Genomic DNA, 19670 nt, shown 5'->3' on the forward strand with positions numbered 1-19670 from the left:
TAATTTATTTGGAAGAATGAAGCAGATTGGCTAGAAGATGTTGTTCATCATCATCATCATCATCATCATCATCATCATCATCATCATCATCATCATTACAAAACTCCAGGCACAGTCAAAATTATAAAACATTGACTGGTATTATATAACAGATACAAATTTTAACCAAAAACCTAAGTATCTGTTAAAAATCAACGCAGTATGTATGCTGTTCCTAATTTGTCGTTTTTTGTAGCTCTGATGGTGATGTGATATCTGAGATCTGCAACTGCTTATAGTACTGTGTGACATTTCTCGCTATTGTTCCCAAAGCCCCAATGACTACTGGGATCACTGAAGTGTGTTTCTTCCAGAGGGGAGATGTTTTCATTGCCAGGTCTCTATACTTTGTTAGTTTTTCCAGTTCTTTATTTCCAACTCTGGCATCCCCTGGAATTGCAATGTCAATGATCCAGACATTTCTTCGTTCTATGACTACTGTGTCTGGTGTATTATGTTCAAAGTGGCTGTCAATTTGGATCCGGAAATCCCACAAGAGTTTGACTTCCTAATTTTCTGACACCTTCTCTGCCCGATGTTCCCATGGGTTTTTGGAGGCTGGAAAGAAGTTGTTGTTGTTGTTGTTGTTGTTGTTGTTGTTGTTGTTGTTGTTGTTGTTGTTGTTGTTGTTGTTGTTGTTGTTGTTGTTGTTGTTGTTGTTGTTGTTGTTGTTGTTGTTGTTGTTGTTGTTGTTATATGACTTCTGAGCAAGGTACTATGGCTATTGCAGCTGTGGTTCCTGTGCTAACCATTCCTTCAGAAGTGTCTTTCAAAACACACAGCCATTGGATATCACTTCTGGGTGCAGTCCAGCCCAGAGTTAGGTGGTGAATAAACTGCCTCTTTTGGAATCTAAACAGAATTGCTTAAGGTTGTGGGGAGCAGTGATTTGGTGTGATCTTCATATCCAAATGACATGCTGACCTCAAGCAACCCTATTTAGTCCAGATGCATTCTCTGACAATTTTCTGTATTGGGAAATGGCTTAAGAAATGAGCCACTTCAGGATACTGGCAAATTTAACACATTCCCTGCTCCTCTGCAAAGAGTCAAGGCAAGGTGCTGGTAGAGGCACTCAGGAGACAGATTGGTTTGCTCTAGCAATTAAGTCATCTGATCATCAGAAAGAAGAGCAAACCAATTACCCCCATAACACACCAAACAGTGAGACAAATGTCCATCTGATTGAGCCCTAAGTTGAGGTTCAATCATCAATTGCTTTTGTGCTGATGTTTACAATGTCTGGGCACTCCTTCCTTATCTTGTCTCTTCAGCTCTTATCTCTTAGCTGTTGACAAAGTCCTTACCTTGTCAACAGCTAAGAGATTAAGCTCCCTGAATTTCTTACCATTCTAAGGCACTGGGCTTCTTTTTAGCCTTTGTATGAACTTCAGCTACTATTGAAAATGATATCACATGTCTGCCTGTGAACCAGTAATGATAACTTGATACTAAAGCTCATCATCCACCCTTTTAGCAAAACACCAGCAATTCTGTCTGTTGCTCGTTAAAGCAAAGGGTTGACCTAGATTTTTCTACTGAACTCAGAGCTTGATGAGTGGTTTCAAAGGCCCATATTCAACAAATTCTCACTGAACTGCCCTTTTCAGCATGCTCTTTACTCACCCTGCAAACAGCAGTTTGTAATATTGCGTCAAATCCACCTTCTGGGGAATCCAGATTGCCCGAAATACGCTCCTTAATTAATTCATTACTGAATTTATCGATATCATGAGTTAAGCGGATGACATTCTTAAAGGAGAATGGAGGGTCAGCGTCTGTCCAGGGTTCACGCAATCTGAAAATGAAAAGATCATATAGGCCATATTGTGTGTCTCTAAACTGGAAAGATTATAGTCGTCTGCCATAAAGTTTATACCGCCAGCTACAGAAAGTTAGTCATAGAGTATTAAATAAAGTGACAGACACAGAGTTCAGTCATACATTAATGTAACGAATATTAATAGATAGCACTATTTGGGTTGTAGCCAGATACTCCAACAGCAAGTTAGAAAAAAACTGTCTGAGTACAGGTGCACTACACAATTGCAGTAGATGGAAATAATTTTTCTTCAAAACCTACGCTGTCTAGCATCATATTTTTACAGAAGGAGCTTGCCATATAAAGTTATATGTGAATATTCCCCATTTTTCTTGAGGGAAGTACCCTGATTATTAGAAGAGGTTTGGGCCTTATGTTCCATTTTAAGTCCATCCTATAGGATCCTGGGATTTGTACTTTGATGCCTTTGATACTTAAAATTATCTGCTATATAGCTGTAGCATATTCCCTCGATCTACATGACTAGAGTCTTTTTTTCACACCTTTTAAATATACCTAATAAAAACATTTTTTAAAAAACACCTGGTCATTCCCAAGTGTATCCAATAGTTCTGTCACCCTCACTTACCGCTCAGGTCGCATGTCTGTCTGTGGAGTTGTTACTTTATCCACAAACTTGCCAAATCCAATTGTATAGTCATCAGTCAGATCTGTCAAGAAGTTTGCTGGCAAGAGAAGAAAAGGAAAGGAGTGAGGAGGATGCTCTGCTCCGACTGGGCTAAGAGCACTGTTCCAAACAGTTTCTCATCGTGAGGCCTGTCAGAACATCTAGCCTCCAGTGACAGGACGTGAATCTGAATAAACCAAATCTTTTAGCAGAATAGCTTCTTCAAACTTCACGCTACACAGGCAAATTAAAACTCCTGCTTTTATTCCTTGACATCTTTATCTCTCCATCCTTCTCTTTCTCTAGTCTTTAATCCCCCTGCTCTACCAAAATTAAGGATTTTAGTGTGAAGCAGGAACCTTCAATGGCCCATCATCTGACACAAGGACAGGGTAGCAGGAGGTGCCATTTTCCCGGTGTCAGGCTTGGGACATCAGTGAAAGACCCTAATATTTATTTCCCCTTTAGATTACTATTTTGCAAAGCGCAGAGTGCAATGATGATACTGCATAAACCTGAAGGCCAGGAAACTCTTCAGCCAACGACGGTAGGGCCAACAGTTTTGACTTTGTTTACAACATTTGCACAAGGTATCATCCAAGGCTTCCTTGCACAAGCCTCGGTCGGGTATTTCCAAATGGGATTTCCCAGGGATGGCTCTGCCACTAGCCCTGATGAGATCATCACCGTCAGCAGTAAAGAGCTGGGGGGAAGCAAAGGTACTGCTCTCACTGCTGCTCTGGGAGAGCTTGCTAGTAGAGAGAGAAGGTGGGGGGGGGAAAGAAGCAACAGAGCACCACCCTCAAGCTACCTTCCCCTACAGTTCTGGGTCATCCACATTCTGCTTTTGCTCCACAGTATTAAAGGGAAGAAACACGAAGAAAATCGGGTGGATGAGGGCTGTGGCAGTGGCTCTGCCTAGCACACCAGAGGAGATAAATGAAGAGGCAGGAGGCGGCCACCTGACTGCTTTTAGAAAGGGCAACTGCTCAGTTACTGCCTGTTTCTCATACCCCACATGCACGGGGCGGGGGGGGGAGAGGGGAGGAGAGAGAGATCTGCAAGAAAACTATCTGAGCCACCTCCTTTTCTCTTTTCGTTAGCTTCCACAGAGGCTAATAAAACTGCAGCCCAAGTGATTTTTCTAGGGCATGTCCCTCGGTGCCTTGATTGTGGGGACTGCTCAGAGGCAGGCCCTCTTGAAAGAGCCAGCATTCAGGGTTGCCGCTCTCTTTGGAAGTGGCCAGGCAGCTGCCTGCTCCCATTCTCTTCTCTCTGGTGCTGGGCTGGAGTGCTGCCACCACTGGCTCCGTCGCCACTGTCTTTTCTCTCTTTCTACCACCTCATCCTATGTCAAAGGGAGGGCATGGAGGCACCACTCTCCCCATCGCCTTCTGTGAGGATAAAGGGTTTGCAGGTTGGCATGGAACATGTCTCATTGTTCTTAGCCTGTATCTACCTGTATTATTGTAGTGTGTTGTAGAAGAATGGGTTTGTATGTGGAAGGCAGCAGCACTTCCCTGTGCACTGTGGGGAGTGGCACTTTTCCTCTTGCCTCAGCCAGCAGGAGAGTTTGGGCCACTCCTCAGATATTCACTTGTGTAAAGGCAATGCGTGTGCAAGCATGAAATCCCCCGATAGCCGACTTATCAAGCACTGTGCTCCACTGCTGGTGAACAGGATCCCAACCACTGATGCTGAAACATCAGTCTTATGATGATAAAACTGTAGAGGCATTCTGGTGTCACGTAGACAGAAACTTGCTTTTTAAAAATATTCCCTGTCTGCTACTGACGCATATGGGTGCAGCACAGTCACGATTTCTGAGAAGCGATGGCAGGAAAAGAATCATGGATGAAAGGAAATACAGGTAAGATAGTAGAGATTTCTCATTTTGTATGCTGGGCAAAGCAAGCAAGCAAGAAGCTGTTGGCAGTCAGAGAAAAAACATACCTTGGACTTCCTCCCTTTTCTAGGTAAAGGTAAAGGTTCCCCTTGACATTTTAGTCAGTTGTGTTCGACTCTAGGGGGCAGTGCTCATCCCCGTTTCCAAGCCGTAGAGCCAGCGTTTTGTCCAAAGACAGTTTCCATGGTCACTTGGCCAGTGCGACTTAGACTCGGAACGCTGTTTACCTTCCCACCGAGATGGTACCTATTTATCTACTCGCATTTACATGCTTTCGAACTGCAAGGTTGGCGAGGAGCTGGGACAAAGCGACGGGAGCTCACTCCGTCACGTGGATTCAATCTTACGACTGCTGGTCTTCTGACCCTGCAGCACACAAAGGCTTCTGCGGTTTAGCCCGCAGCGCCACCACATCCCACCACGCCTAATTAGCAGCCCTTTGCTAAATGCTCTCAGGGTTTACAGAATTAACAGAACATAACCTTACAGATTATCAGTCCTCACCCAGTTGCTGGCCCATTTTTTTAAGGTTGTTCAAGTCATCAGACATTGAGTAGGAAAAGTCCATGAGAATGTAGAGGTCCACAGGAGATTCAAGGGGCTCAAACACAGCCATGTTAAAGTTTGACTCCTCACCAGCTCTCAGCCTCATTTTCATTTTCTGTGGAGATATCTGAGTTTTCTTCAGGGATGTATCAATGTAAAACTCCTGCCAGAGAAGAAACCATTCACATGCAGTTAGAGAGAACTTGAAGAGATTGAGCAGTCTTTCATGCTTGTTTTAACAGGGAGACAGACACACTGAGTATGCAGCATTCCCGCACCTATATCAACACATGTTCACAGGAAGTGCATAGACTGCCTATGATAAAGCTCTCCTCTTGGAAGAACCAGCTCAACAATTTTTTTTCCAAACAGTCAAACTCTGCTTTTGGCAGACCTGGATGGTTATTTGATCTTATTTTATTTTAATACATTCATAGCCGACCATTCTTGACCATCCCTCCACTTACCTCAATTGTTAACATTTCTCCTTTCATAAATACTATGCTCTTCTCACTGCAGCCATGTCTCTCTAGGTTGTCTTTGAAATCACAGCGAGCCTTTTTGAACTCCTGGGACAAAACAATATGGACAAGAACAACCCATCCTTAGCAAATACAGACTATAAAACGCATGTATCTTGAGTTAATTAGACTCAGCATCAGCTTGAGGCATGATGCAATGATCCCTGGATAAATTCTAGCTTTTAGTTTCTTGTAGCCATAGCTTAGGGTCCCCAAACACTGTGTATCTATGAGAATAATTAGAGTTTTGAGAAAATATACTGGCTGCTGTTGGGTCGTTGTATTCCCATAGAGGCCAGTATGCTGGACATTCAGAAGCAAGGGGGATCAAGCGAAGGATGAACGGGATCTCTGTCCAAAGGAATGCAAGCTTAGCAGAGTGGGAAAGACCTTAAGGGCAGAAGACCACTGTAGCCAAGAACACAGTGGGATTGACCATATAGTAAAAAATAATATTGAAAGGGAATGTAGCTCAAGGACTATAACCAAATCTTTGCTGAAGTTTGTTTATTTAAAATATTATTTACCCCACCTTTCTCCTTAAAAGTTTGGTACTTTGAGATGCATATGATTCAACACTTGTGTGAAGCTCCTACCTCATCAATACAATAAGAGCAGTCCTTGCTAACTCTTATACATTCAGTACAGCTTTTCGCCATGGAAGCGGTGCAGCGATTATCTAGGAAACAAGAGAACATTTTTAGAAATGCAGAAAACCAGGTTTCTCTAAGAATGGAGACAGAAAAAAAGACAAATAAGATATAAGCCAGGGATGAGGAACATGTCCAGATGTTGCTCAACAGCAGCTCCTATCAGCTCTAGCCCTCATAGTCACTGATGACAGATGATAAGACTGTCAGCCCAGGAACATCTGGAGGACAAACTGTTCCCTACATTTGAGATAAAATCAGTTCCTATTCTCATTGCATTTGATGCTTTTCACCACCCTTCTGTGGTGCAGAAATTTATAATCCACAGTGTAATGTAGATCATCGACTACATACGTAACAGGGACAGAAAAAGTTGTGCACACACTATAGCCCAAGAAGACACTCTGCATCAGGAAGAAGTGCAACTAATCTTTTTTTGCCTACATGGCATTTCTTTTTGCTCTGAGTTTACATCACAGCCAGAACTACACAGGTGGGAGAAAGAAATTTGAAGCGACTTTCGTAAGCTCTACCACTTTTTAAAATAACGTGTATTGGGTGCCATTTTAAAGCTCAGTAGGGCTTCGGCCAAGTGAAAGAGCCTCTCCTTCTTTGCAGGGCTGGCCTCTCTGGTGGGTGGTTGGATGACAGCCGCTGCGAGTGTGGTGGCTAAACTCTCTCTCTCTCTCTCTCTCTCTCTCTCTCTCTCTCTCTCTGTGTGTGTGTGTGTGTGTGTGTGTGTGTGTGTGTCTTTGATGGTGGAGGAGACTCCCACTGCTGCTGGTGCCTCCGCCGCCAAGGAGCTCCCCAGCTGCCATTATCCAGCCACCTGCCAAACAAGCAAGCTCCGCAGAGAAGGAAGGGAAGCAAATTCCTAATCATCTCTATGTGTAGTGGAAACAAAGCCATTGAAGCTAATCCCCTGGGCATGAACAACATCACCAGGCGGCCAGTGCTGGGAATCATCCCAGCTCCCTCAGCACTGGCTGGCTAGCATTGTTCTTGCTGGGGCAGAGGGCAGGGAGTGGCTCTGTTTTTGCCTCATGAAAAGAGGACATGTGATAGGAGCAGATTTGCTCCGGTTTGCAGGTAACTCACAGTCAAAAGTGTACAAGTTATTTACAATGTGTAATTCTAGCCAGAATTAGATAACTCAGAAAGAATGTATCGGAAGGGAATTAAGTAGGTACATTCAATGTGAAAGTCCTTCCTCTAAAGTTCAGTGCAGGTAAGGTCCATTTACGAGTAAAACATGTGACAGAAGCAGAATATAAGTATCTCTTTGACCTGTAAGTATCACTTAGTGTTGCAGCCACTGATCTCTAAAACAAGTACAGTGATGCCTCTCTTGACGAGGATAATTTGTTCCGTTGAAATCGCTGTTAAGCGAAATCCTCGTCAAGTGAAACGAAAAAGCCCATTGAAATGCAATGAAAAACGGTTCAATGCGTTCCAATGGGCTAAATACCTCAGCATCCAGCGAAGATGTTCCATAGGGGCGGCCATTTTTGGTGCCTGTAAAGTGAGGAATCCATCCTAAAGCACAGCGGGGAGCCATTTTGCACAGCGGGCGGCCATTTTAGAGCTGCCGATCAGATGTTTTAAAAATCATTGTCTAGCGAAAAATCAGTTCCCGAAGCAGGGAACCGATCATCATCAAGCAAAATTTCCCTATCTAAACATCATTTTGCGATCGCTATTGCTATCACAAAAACCTCATCGTAAAGCGGATTCATTGTTTAACGAGGTAATCGTTAAGCAAGGCACCACTGTATATGCAAGCTCAATATCAAGCAGCCTTTGCTGACCTGACCACATTGACCTCTAGATGCATGGAACTACAGTTCCTATCATCCTGCTAGCACCAGGCTTGCTGGGGATAATGGAAGCTGTAGCCCAAAACACTTGGAAGAGATCAGGTTGGGGAAGGCTGCTCTGTACAACCAGACTTACATAGTACTACTAGTAGAGTTCCCGCCACTGTCCTAGGGTATAAAATCAAAGCTGAACACGTCTGAATGTTAAAACACGAGTCCTGTCTGCAACACCTATTCAACCTGTGTTGTATTGTTGTTTTATATAAAACTTTCCAGCTAGCAAAAACAAATAGGTATGGCTCCTGCCCACAAAGACAATCTACAAAAGAAGGAGGGAAGAGATTGTCCCACCTTGCAGTATGATGTGATTACGTTGCTACTTTTCTTGCAGAGTGTTGCCCCCTCCCCCATGGTGTACCTACCAATTACTTGAAAACAATGGCCTATCTTAGCAGTATGTAAGAATAAAGAAAGGAGAAACAGAGAACATATGCTGAACGTACCTGTGCTTCCTTGACTGAAGCTATAAAGAAGTGACAACAGAAGCAGCCCACATAACGTTCTGTGGAGTATCTTGCCCATTCTTTTCTTCCTAAAGTCCAACAGACAACAGAGTCACCATTGCAACATTTAGAGAAGTTCTATTCCAGGCAACAATCCCTGCATCCCTCAAAAAGGCTACTTTTATTATTGACAAACGAATCATCCATGAAGATGTGGGCCACATCTGCCAAATGAAACTACACATGTTTCCACATGAACAGCCCTCAACACTAACAGTCGAAAACACATTATACAAGGATTCTGTCTTCTCCTTATTAACAGATTTTCTTTTTTCCCCAGAAAGAAATATGATGGTAGAAGTGATTAAACAAAATAGGAAAGGTAAAAAGTGGAAGGTTAAATTACCTGGATACTGTATCTTGTAAGATTCAGTGGCTGAAATCCTGTTGCTTTAACTTACGCCATGTAAGGTTAACAATGTCATCAGTTTTGTGTGTTTTTTGGATGTTAAGCATGTCTGATCCTCTTCCTTACACTGAAAAGAATCCCTTTAGATCCTTTTCATTGTGGGGAGGCCCTTGGGGGCTGTGAGATGAGCAGTCTTTACTTTTCAAAAATTGCTGCCAGCGGGGTGATTTTATTGGTTCCCATAGCCCCACCATGGTTTCCCCATGATGAAAGGGATCCCAAGGGGATCCCATGAGGGATTAGACATTTTTAATTTCCCATAAACTTCCAGGACATCATCAGTCTGGCATGACATCACTTACACTACTGGATTTCAGCCACTGAATAATAAAAGCATCATCTAAAACAGTGGTTCATAAACTTTTTCAAGTTGTGACCCCCTTTTATGATAGCCAAATAACCCGTGACACCACCACCACTATGTCTGCATAAAAAGGCATTTTTAAATGGGGTAAAATCATTCCTTCTCATAAAATAGAGGCTTCTTTCTACCACAAATGGCCTGTTTCTCATACATACACATACATGCTAAATTTACTATACGGTCCCAAAAAACCAAGGAAGCAATTATTTAAAAAGTGCTACAACACATATAAAGCAACTTGTGATTTCCCTTGGGGGTCATGATCTCCATGTTGGCAAACACTGGTTTATAAGTACCATACTCCTTCATACACCATAATATAAAATCCATTTTCTAAACAAGAATCTTATTTATTTATTTATTTATTTATTTATTTATTTATTTATTTATTTATTTATTTATTTATTTATTTATTCATTCATTCATTCATTCATTCATTCATTCATTCATTCATTCATTCATTCTATTTGTACCCCGCCTATCTGGTCAATACGACCACTCTAGGCGGCGTCCAGACAGGTAAAAATACAATAACATATACATAAAACAAAAAATAAAAATATACAGGAACAGACATTAAACAATGAACAATAAGGAATAAACAATAAGCAAATTCTTCAAGATGGCAAAAATAACAAAGAATAGATAAAGAAAGAAAGATTAAGTGTTATCTGGAGGGAAGGTCTGCTTAAACATCCACATTTTTAGATGGGTCTTAAAAATACCCAGCGACGGGGCCTCACAAATCTCTGGAGACAAGTTGTTCCAGAGGTGAGGAGCCACCGCCAAGAAGGCCCAATTTCTTTTTTTTTCCTTTTGGGCCTCCCTCAGCGTCAGGCTCCTCAGCCTCACCTCCTGACTCGATCGAGTGATCCGGGTAGCTCTTGGTGGGAGAAGGCATTCCGTCAAATATCGAGGCCCTAAACCGTTTAGGGCTTTATATGTAAGCATCAACACTTTGTAGTCAATGCGGAACTGAATGGGCAGCCAATGTAGTGCGGCCAGAGTAGGTGAGATATGATGGTATTTTCTCACTCCACTAAGGAGTCTGACCACCGCATTCTGCACTACTTGGAGTTTCCACATCAGCCTCAAAGGTAGCCCCACATAGAATCAATAGCCACTCGTCAAGGTATCTAAAACAGAAATATTGTCCATGCCAGATTCTGAGAGGAGTAGGCCAATATATATATATAAAAAACTATGGGGAAAAAACTATTGTATTAATTGACAATAAACCTCTGGTGCTGGGGAACAGACATGCATTTTACCCTGCCCATATGCTTCCAAGGAGAATTCAGCTGGTCTCTTATGAAGGCTAAGAGAATGGGCATTTTCATGTGATCTATCAGGCTCCTTCTTTCATTCTTACTAAAATCCACCTTTATGATCACTCCAGGTATTCAAGATCAAAGCAAGGCTGTAGTGAGTTCAAAGAGATTAACATAACCTCTGGCAAATTCTGTATCTGTTTCAACTTTTTCTCAGAATTGATAATAATTAGAACTGCAGAGCTGGAAGGGACCCTATGGATCATCGAGTCCAGCCTGAACTCCCAACCTGTGGCTACATAGCCAGAGACCTAAGTCACTGAGCTATCCAGAAGTTCATGTGATAGAAAAACTAATAATAATAATAATAGAACCACAGAGCTATTGCCGGTGGTGTGTGGAAAGGTATGGAATACATACGTTCCTTATTGTAAAATCAACGGCTTTGGTAATGACCTGAGAAAGCCATCAAGGAATCCCTTTGCAAGCTGGAGCTAACAACCACAATGATCTGCAAGGCTGTCTGTCATTTCCAATGGCAAATTCTGTGCCCTTCTCCAAAAAGCTGAATTATCTTACATGTATGGATCATACATGTGTTTACTTTGCCAGATTTTGTCCCTTATGAATCATAAGAAGAGGTGAAAAGCCAGAGGTTGGGAAGTTATTTTTTTTAACAAATTATTTAAAGTTGTAATTCCTAACCACACTATCACAGTTGCCATTTAGTACAATTTTTTTTTAAAAAGCCTTTGACTGTGTGGACCACAGCAAGCTATGGCAAGTCCTTAAAGAAATGGGAATGCCTGACCACCTTGTCTATCTCCTGAGAAACCTATATGTGGGACAGGAAGCAACAGTTAGAACTGGATATGGAACAACTGACTGGTTCAAAATTGGGAAAGGAGTACGACAAGGCTGTATATTGTCCCCCGGCTTATTTAACTTATATGCAGAATACATCATGCGGAAGGCTTGACTGGAGGAATCCCAAGCCGGAATTAAGATTGCCGGAAGAAATATCAACAATCTCAGATATGCAGATGATACCACTCTGATGGCAGAAAGTGAAGAGGAATTAAAGAACCTTGTAATGAGGGTGAAAGAGGAGAGTGCAAAAAACGGCCTGAAACTCAACATCAAAAGAACTAAGATAATGGCCACTGGTCCCATCACCTCCTGGCAAATAGAAGGGGAAGATATGGAGGCAGTGACAGATTTTACTTTCTTGGGCTCCATGATCACTGCAGATGGAGACAGCAGCCACGAAATTATAAGATGCCTGCTTCTTGGGAGGAAAGCGATGACAAACCTTGACAGCATCTTAAAAAGCAGAGACATCACCTTGCCAACAAAAGTCCGAATAGTCAAAGCTATGGTTTTTCCTGTCGTGATGTATGGAAGTGAGAGCTGGACCATAAAGAAAGCAGACCGCCAAAGAATTGATGCCTTTGAACTGTGGTGCTGGAGGAGGCTCTTGAGAGTCCCCTGGACTGCAAGGAGAACAAACCTATCCATTTTGAAGGAAATCAACCCTGAGTGCTCACTGGAAGGACAGATCCTGAAGTTGAGGCTCCAGTACTTTGGCCATCTCATGAGAAGAGAAGACTCCTTGGAAAAGACCTTGATGTTAGGAAAGTGTGACGGCAAGAGGAGACGGGGACGACAGAGGATGAGATGGCTGGACAGTGTCTGCGAAGCAACCAACATGAAATTGACAGAACTCCGGGAGGCAGTGGAAGATAGGAGGGCCTGGCGTGCTCTGGTCCATGGGGTCACGAAGAGTCGCACACGACTAAACGACTAAACAACAACGACAATTTTTAAAAATAACTTAGGGTGTGGCTGCACTGACAATAAGAACTACTTTTGAATCGTGTTTTGAATAATTAAAATCAATTTTAAATATCCTGACCACATGATGCATAGTGAAGCCCATGAAATCAATTCTTTATGATTCACTTTTGGCAATGTGAACATCCCTGTCATATTAAATCGTGCCTTCATAGGTGGTTGTGGGTTTCTGAAGTAATGTCACTATGCCACTATGTCTTTTAAAACTGATTTGAGAGAGAGAGAGAGAGAGAGAGAGAGAGAGAGAGAGAAGAAATGCATACATTCCAAAGGGTGCCTGAAAACAAAACAAAAAATTATGCACACTATTGAAAACAGGAAAGAGGAGGTTGCAATCATTGGCGATGCACCAGGGATCAGCCTCATTGGAGACTATAAACATGTGGGTTAATGAAACAATTTAAAATCTCATGTGTTATATCCTGAAGCAATTTTAACCCCTACTTTATATTGGAATAATAATTTTCAAAGTGAATGTGCATGGGGATACAAAGACTATGTGATGGAAAATCACTTCAAAATACATCAGAGCTGAAACTGATACAGATCAGCAGTATAACTGCACCCTTAAATTCTGTTTATCCAAAGTAATTAAATAGTTCTATTTAGTTACTTTAATGCTTTCATATTATGGGTGCTACAAATTGCTGTGTTACAAAACACATTCTCTTCCTGCCCACCTTGTTGTCATCTCAACACCCACGACAGAGCACAATGCAGCTACACAAAGCACAGCACAATGCAGCAGCTGAACCATATTACTTTCTTGTCTGCTGTTTATTGGGCCACAGAAGTAACTGAAATGTTACATTGCTAAAGGAGGATCATTATCCCCTGTTAATGATTGTAACTTGTAATGGAATGCAATTTCATCTTTGTTATTGGGGGAAAGGAATCAACTGCAAGTAACTGGCTATGAGTAACTAGTTACTTCTGAGCTCTTTGACAAAGTGATACACAACAAGGAAGTTCTGTATTTTGATAACTGGAAAAACTATTTAAACCCTTCCTCTTGTGGGGAGGATCCTGAGATCTACCCCGGCATTGCATGCTTTCTTTCTCAAGTTAGAAAAAAAGATGTGGATTCCATGCCCCATACAAAAAGTGTGGCGTAATCCAGTCAAAGAATCTTGCCACATGAATAGGGGTATATAATCACCTCAGGCTTGAAAAGGAAGTAACTGATGGGCATCCACACATAGGTGCTGCATGTGGGGATGACCAAGAGCTCTGCAGTGGTGATAGTACTTTAACGGGGAGCCAGAATTAGCACAGGATAGGCGTAAAGCCATATATAACATGTGTGCCGTCCCATACATGAAAGATAACTCCTTTATGATTTGATGTCTTTCTAAGTTCTGACATATTTCATGATCTTTTAGTTTTTTTAAACCATTATCCTGTTTCAATAAGTTCTTATGACTGCTGTTCTTGTTTAATTTGTGCTGTTTTAATCCTTTTGTTTTTAATTGAATTGCTGCTGTTTTAATAGCCTCCCCTTTCTGCAAGCTGCTTAAAATGAGTTTCAGAAAATAACATCAGTGACATCAACATCCTTTGTTTTACAAACAAGTGGTGGCATTTGATTATGAAGCAACTGAGGTATCAGAGCCAATACTAAGAGTTCACTTGCCATCCAGTAATGAATGAGGATCACATGTTATTGTCTGGCACTCCAAAGCTGTTATTATACTCAAACTCTAACCTCAGTAATGAATGTTGATGAAAAATTTTGCTGTCACTCCATGTTGTTTGGGAGCATTCCATCTGCTCTTTCTTACTTCTGCCTCCCTAAACATATGAGGCTGAGTGGTAGATTGATTGTAGTGAGCTGGCAGGACTTTAGCTGAATGAAAAATCTCTTACTTCAAAATAAATTAAAAATAAGGATCGTTAATCTTCCTGTCAGCATCCCTCTTCCACGCTGCCTCCGGCACACAAGAGAGGTAACTTTACATAATCAGTAGAATCATGGGAAAAAAAATTCCCCATGTCATCCTTACTTTCAGAAATCTTATAATACTTGTAACAGGAGACCTCAGTTAAGAAAAAGAAGTATTAAGTCAAGAAAATTAAATAGAAATAAGAAGGAGACCAACAGGTTCAAAATCAGAACAATTCTAAAGTGTATGTGGGAAGGCTGCCCTGAATGTACACCATGCATTGGAGTGAAAAAAAAAAAAAGGGTAAATGCCACAACATTTGCAATGAGACTGATCCCTGCTAGTTCAAAGCAGGTCTCTCTTTGCATACATGAGTTGTGGCCAAAATAAGCACCTCCTTTTCCTGAGTTTACAGCCTACTGGACAAATAAGAAAGTGAGGAGAAGAAAAACAAGGTAAGACTCAAAACAAAGCTCTCCCCTCAGACATTTCCTATTGTACTAATCATTTCCAGAGTGGCAACAACCAACAAAGAATGTCGGGTGGGTCCATGGAAACTGCCCAGCCTCCACCGGAAGCCCTGGTTCAGGGCCTGCAACGGGCTCTTAAATAATAGGCTTGTGTTCGCACAGGCCTCTCTATCAAGGAAACACCCGTCTTCACATCTCTGCTGAAACCTGGGGGGGGGGGGCATAGCAGGCTTTTAAATGCTGAGACTGAAGGATGTTCCTGTTTCCTCCTGCCACGCATGCCTTGGCAAAATTTGATTATTTGATATCAGCATGCTGCTGAAAGCTCGAGATTAGCAAAGTGCCATCTGTATAAACACAGGGAATCACAGGGTTTTTTATACAATTGGTGCACCTCTGTTTCAATAGTCGTAAATTCCTTTTATGTGCCATCAATCACAACTGATTAATGGTGGTACTAATATAGTTTTCAAAGCACATGAGATATTTAAGGAGTGGTTTTACCAGTTGCATTCCACATACATACCTCTGGGAGTTTCCATGGCCAAGTGGGATTTGAACCCCTGGATCCTAGTCTTTCACTCTATCCACTAACCATACTGTCTCAAATTATTCAGCTGAAATCAATGGGGCAAAACTACTCTAGTTAACTCTCACTGGATTGTGTTTTATATACAGTACTTTATATAAGGGATGTGGTGGCGCTGCAGGTTAAACCACAGAAGCCTCTGTGCTGCAAGGTCAGAAGACCAGCCATCATAAGATAGAATCCACGCGACAGAGTGAGCTCCCATCGCTTGTCCCAGCTCCTGCCAACTTAGCAGCTCGAAAGCATGTAAATGCGAGTAGATAAATAGGTACCACCTCGGTGGGAAGGTAATGGCGTTCTGTGTCTAGTCGTGCTGGCCACGTGACCACGGAAACTGTCTTTGCACAAAACCCTGCCTCTAATGGCTTGGAGATGGGGATGAGCACCGTGCCCTAGAGTTGGAAACAACTGGACTAAATGTCAAGGGCAAACTTTACCTTTACCTTACTTTATATAAGGAGGGAAGACATGGGAATAATATACGCAGGATAACCTTGATGCATCTATCTTGGCCTTTGGGCAGCAGGACTCAGCATATTTGTCTTGTAAGTGGGCACAACTGAAAGAAACTGTTCTTCATCCGCATAAAGATGTTTTCAAAGTGGTAGCTGTATTAGTCTGTGCAAACAAATCAACAAGAAACACACACACAAAAAACAAAGAGAGAAAGAAAAGGAAACAAAAAAAGAAAAGAAAGAAGACAAAAATGTGGCACTGTAAATAGTAACAGCTATATTTTTAATGTGAGCTTTCATGGAACATGTCTACTTAATCAGTCATAAAGGTGAGAATATTGTCCAGAGAATACATGATACTGAGCTCTAAACCAGGGTCCCAGTCTGGGGATCACAAAGGGAGTCATGACAGTTATTTTTAGTTGCAATTATTTTTATATATATGTTAAAAATGCTATACACAATGCTGTTGCATTTTAATCCTCTTGGAACACAGATAGCTCATTGTAATTTTAACTGGAATTGCAGGCAACCTAGAGTTCTTAGTTATTTCTGTACCCCTTCAGGAAGTTTTCTCTTTTATGTGTGAGCACCATTCTTACCCCCTCTGAAAGAGTCTCTCTTGCTTGTTTGTTTCTCTCTGCTCCTCTGCAGCTACCTTTGGAGGACTGATGCCAGCCCTTTTGGACTGGAGCATGAGCCCAGCTCAGAGGCCTGAATGAAGCAAGCATGCAGTGCACACTGGGAACACTGACACCCAAGATGGTGGCAAGATTGAAAAGTTGTTGCTGTCTTGGCAATTACGTGTTTTGCTTCTCCTGAGTCTCCCACTCTTTTGGGTGCAGTGATGGTGGTGCAGTGAAAGAACAGGGGTCCTGGGCAGGGAGACGGCTCCGGGTTCCACCTGAGTCATGGAGGAAGAAGGCAAGAAGGGCAAAAAGGTGAGGGAGGAGAACCAGGGAGGGGTGGGGCGTGCAGTGGGGCCCATGGGGAAAAATGTTTATTTGGGCTTGAGAGGGAGGGGCTCTTCCCTGAGGGGACTTTTGGGGGGGATACATGAAGGGACAGTCATTTCCACACCCCAAAAAGAAAATTAATCTCAGTGTATTGACTTTTCTTTTCCAAATTTTATCTGGTAGAAGCAAATTGACAGCTTCTTCCATAATTTTGTATTATTATATTAATATTAATATATTACATTAAAATTATATTCTGAAAAATCTATTTTAATGTGTTTTCTTTATTCCCATTAAAATGTGGTGGGGGTCATAGCTTACTTGGCAATTATAAAAAGAGATCATGCTTGAAAAAGGTTGGGAAACACTGCGCTAAGATAAAGGGATAATAGTGGTTGATAGACTCAAGTTACATCGCACACCTAGTAGTGATTTAATGTTTGGTATTCAGTTATTTTCTTTTGAAACTTTGTTCTATAAACAGCAACAATGATTAGTGGTTAAAGGAAATAACAGCAGAAACAATGTGTGGTAATGAGTTGCTACATTGCTAAATGTGAAATGTAACCTGTCTACCAACCACCACCATCCCTTTATCTTAGTGCTCTATGTGAATGTTTTGTGCCATGTAGCCTCTGTATCCACTCCTATGTCTGAAGAAGTGTTGTTTCATGAAAGCTTACATCAAAATAGAGCAGTTAGACTTTAAAGTTTCTGATGGCAGAAAGTGAGGAGGAATTAAATAACCTCTTAAAGAGGGTGAAAGAGGAGAGCGCCAAAAATGGTCTGAAGCTCAACATAAAAAAAAAAACTAAGACCATGGCCACTGGCCCCATCACCTCCTGGCAAATAGAAGGGGAAGACATGGAGGCAGTGACAGATTTTATCTTCTTGGGCTCCATGATCACTGCAGATGGTGACAGCAGTCACGAAGTTAAAAGATGCTTGCTTCTTGGGAGGAAAGCGATGACAAACCTAGGCAGCATCTTAAAAAGCAGAGACATCACCTTGCAAAGGTCCGCATAGTCAAAGCTATGGTTTTCCCAGTAGTGATGTATTGAAGTGAGAGCTGGACCATAAAGAAGGCTGACCACCAAAGAACTGATGCTTTTGAATTGTGGTGCTGGAGGAGACTCTTGAGAGTCCCCTGGACTGAGAGGAGATCAAATCTATCCATTGTGAACGAAATCAACTCTGAGTGCTCATTGGAAGGACAGATCCTGAAGCTGAGGCTCCAATACTTTGGCCATCTCATGAAAAGAGAAGACTCCCTGGAAAAGCCCCTGATGTTGGGAAAGTGTGAAGGCAAGAGAAGAAGGGGACGACAGAGGATGAGATGGCTGGACAGTGTCTGCAGAGCAACCAACATGAATTTGATCCAACTCCGGGAGGCAGTAGAAGACAGGAGGGCCTGATGTGCTCTGGTTCATGGGGTCACGAAGAGTCGGACACAACTTAAGGACTAAACAACTACAACAAAAGTCTTTAAAGTGCCATAATGTCAAGATGCAAGCAACTTAAAGCAACCCTAAAAGGGCTTTCAGGATAAGTGAGATATTTAAGGAGTGGTTCTACCGGTTTCAGCTGGACCAGTGAGTTTCTATGGCTCATCGGGGATTCAAACCCTGGTCTCCTTAGCCCTAGTCCATTCTCCACTAGTCCACTACACACTACACCACACTGGGAACCTGTGTTAATCTTCTAATATATGTAAACATGAAAAAAAAACTTCATATATGTAAAGAAAAGAGGAAAAAAGTGTGCTGCTTTTAAAATCTTGCATTTATTCTTACCATAAGTGGTTTTAGATGGACTACCACTGAGAATGAGAAAAACGGTTGCCGGGTTATAATGCTCAGATGTTTATATTAAATACGTTTATGAGCCTGGAGAACAGTTGCTTTCTGTTGTGCCCACTTATAGATAAATATGTTGAGATCTACTGCCTAAGGGGCAAGCTGGATGTAATGGGCTAGGCTTTTATATTTTATTCCTGTGTCTTCCCATCCTATATAAAGTAGTAGATACAAAGCACATTTATTTCTATTGAAGTATTAAACATGTATCTGCCACTGAAAAGAATGGGAGTGAAAAGAGCTTCATTTTTATTTGATAATTCTCCTTCTCCAGCAGATATGGGGGAAGTGTGAAAGTGAGAGAGGAAGAACTGTAATTACTATTTTGGTAGCTCAGCAAGAGTGTTCTGTAATTAGGATGGTAAATCTTGAGAAGCATCAACATATGGAGGAAGGTTTTCTAAGATAGGCATCACGCTGCTTAAGTTTGCAGTCCATTGAAAACAGAAGATAATGCTTCCAGCAATGACACATTACTGATAATCAAAATATACACAGCCAGAACCTAAAGAAATCTTCCTGTTGCTCCCATGTTCCCACAATCATAAGGGCTTTCCTTTTTCTTTTTAATTTGGAGGGATCTGGCATTTATTTATCCTGACTGCAGTTGTCTGTGGGAGCAGTCTAGAAATGAAACATTTTCAGCTAGTTCCTTTCTTCACACCTGCTCCATATTACCTTTATAATTGCTCATCCCTAAGACATTACATCATACTGCGAAATGACTATTTTTCATTTGTAGAGAGAAATCAGAGATTGTGAGGACAGCCTGAATTCCTATCATCCTTTGATTTATACCTTCTCTTCCTCATTAACATTCTTGCCAACATGTGTCATGCACAATTTCCCCCACAGTCCAGTTACTATCAGTAGGAACAAGTATCTTCTTGATACTGATAACTGTCCAACATTAAATGCTCCACTTCTTCCAATCTGAAATTCTCTCTCTCTCTCCCCCTCCTTCCCTCCCTCCCCCCTCCTCTTGCCTTTCATTTTCTTTTCAATATAGGGGGCAGAAGCAAGGACTATGCAAGCACATCAGTGACTCTGAATCTTCAGAGGGTCAGCTGT

General features: G+C 41.8%; 1 protein-coding gene across 8 annotated transcripts in view; it reads right to left on the reverse strand.

Annotated features, from left to right (window-relative positions):
* ITGB4 (integrin subunit beta 4) overlaps window positions 1-19670 on the reverse strand; it is a 93576-nt gene that overhangs the window by 53686 nt on the left and 20220 nt on the right. For all 8 annotated transcript variants that reach the window (XM_078386024.1, XM_078386025.1, XM_078386023.1 and 5 more), the window contains 6 exons: window positions 8433-8521; window positions 6059-6141; window positions 5409-5510; window positions 4900-5104; window positions 2451-2547; window positions 1666-1837 (listed from right to left, as the gene is read on the reverse strand). In XM_078386024.1, coding sequence (XP_078242150.1) covers window positions 1666-1837; window positions 2451-2547; window positions 4900-5104; window positions 5409-5510; window positions 6059-6141; window positions 8433-8511 — 738 coding nt within the window. In that variant the 5' untranslated portion in view covers window positions 8512-8521. The remainder of the gene's footprint in view (window positions 1-1665; window positions 1838-2450; window positions 2548-4899; window positions 5105-5408; window positions 5511-6058; window positions 6142-8432; window positions 8522-19670) is intronic.

The sequence above is a fragment of the Pogona vitticeps genome, chromosome 2 (genome assembly GCF_051106095.1).
Source record: "Pogona vitticeps strain Pit_001003342236 chromosome 2, PviZW2.1, whole genome shotgun sequence".
NCBI classification, from domain to species: domain Eukaryota; kingdom Metazoa; phylum Chordata; class Lepidosauria; order Squamata; family Agamidae; genus Pogona; species Pogona vitticeps.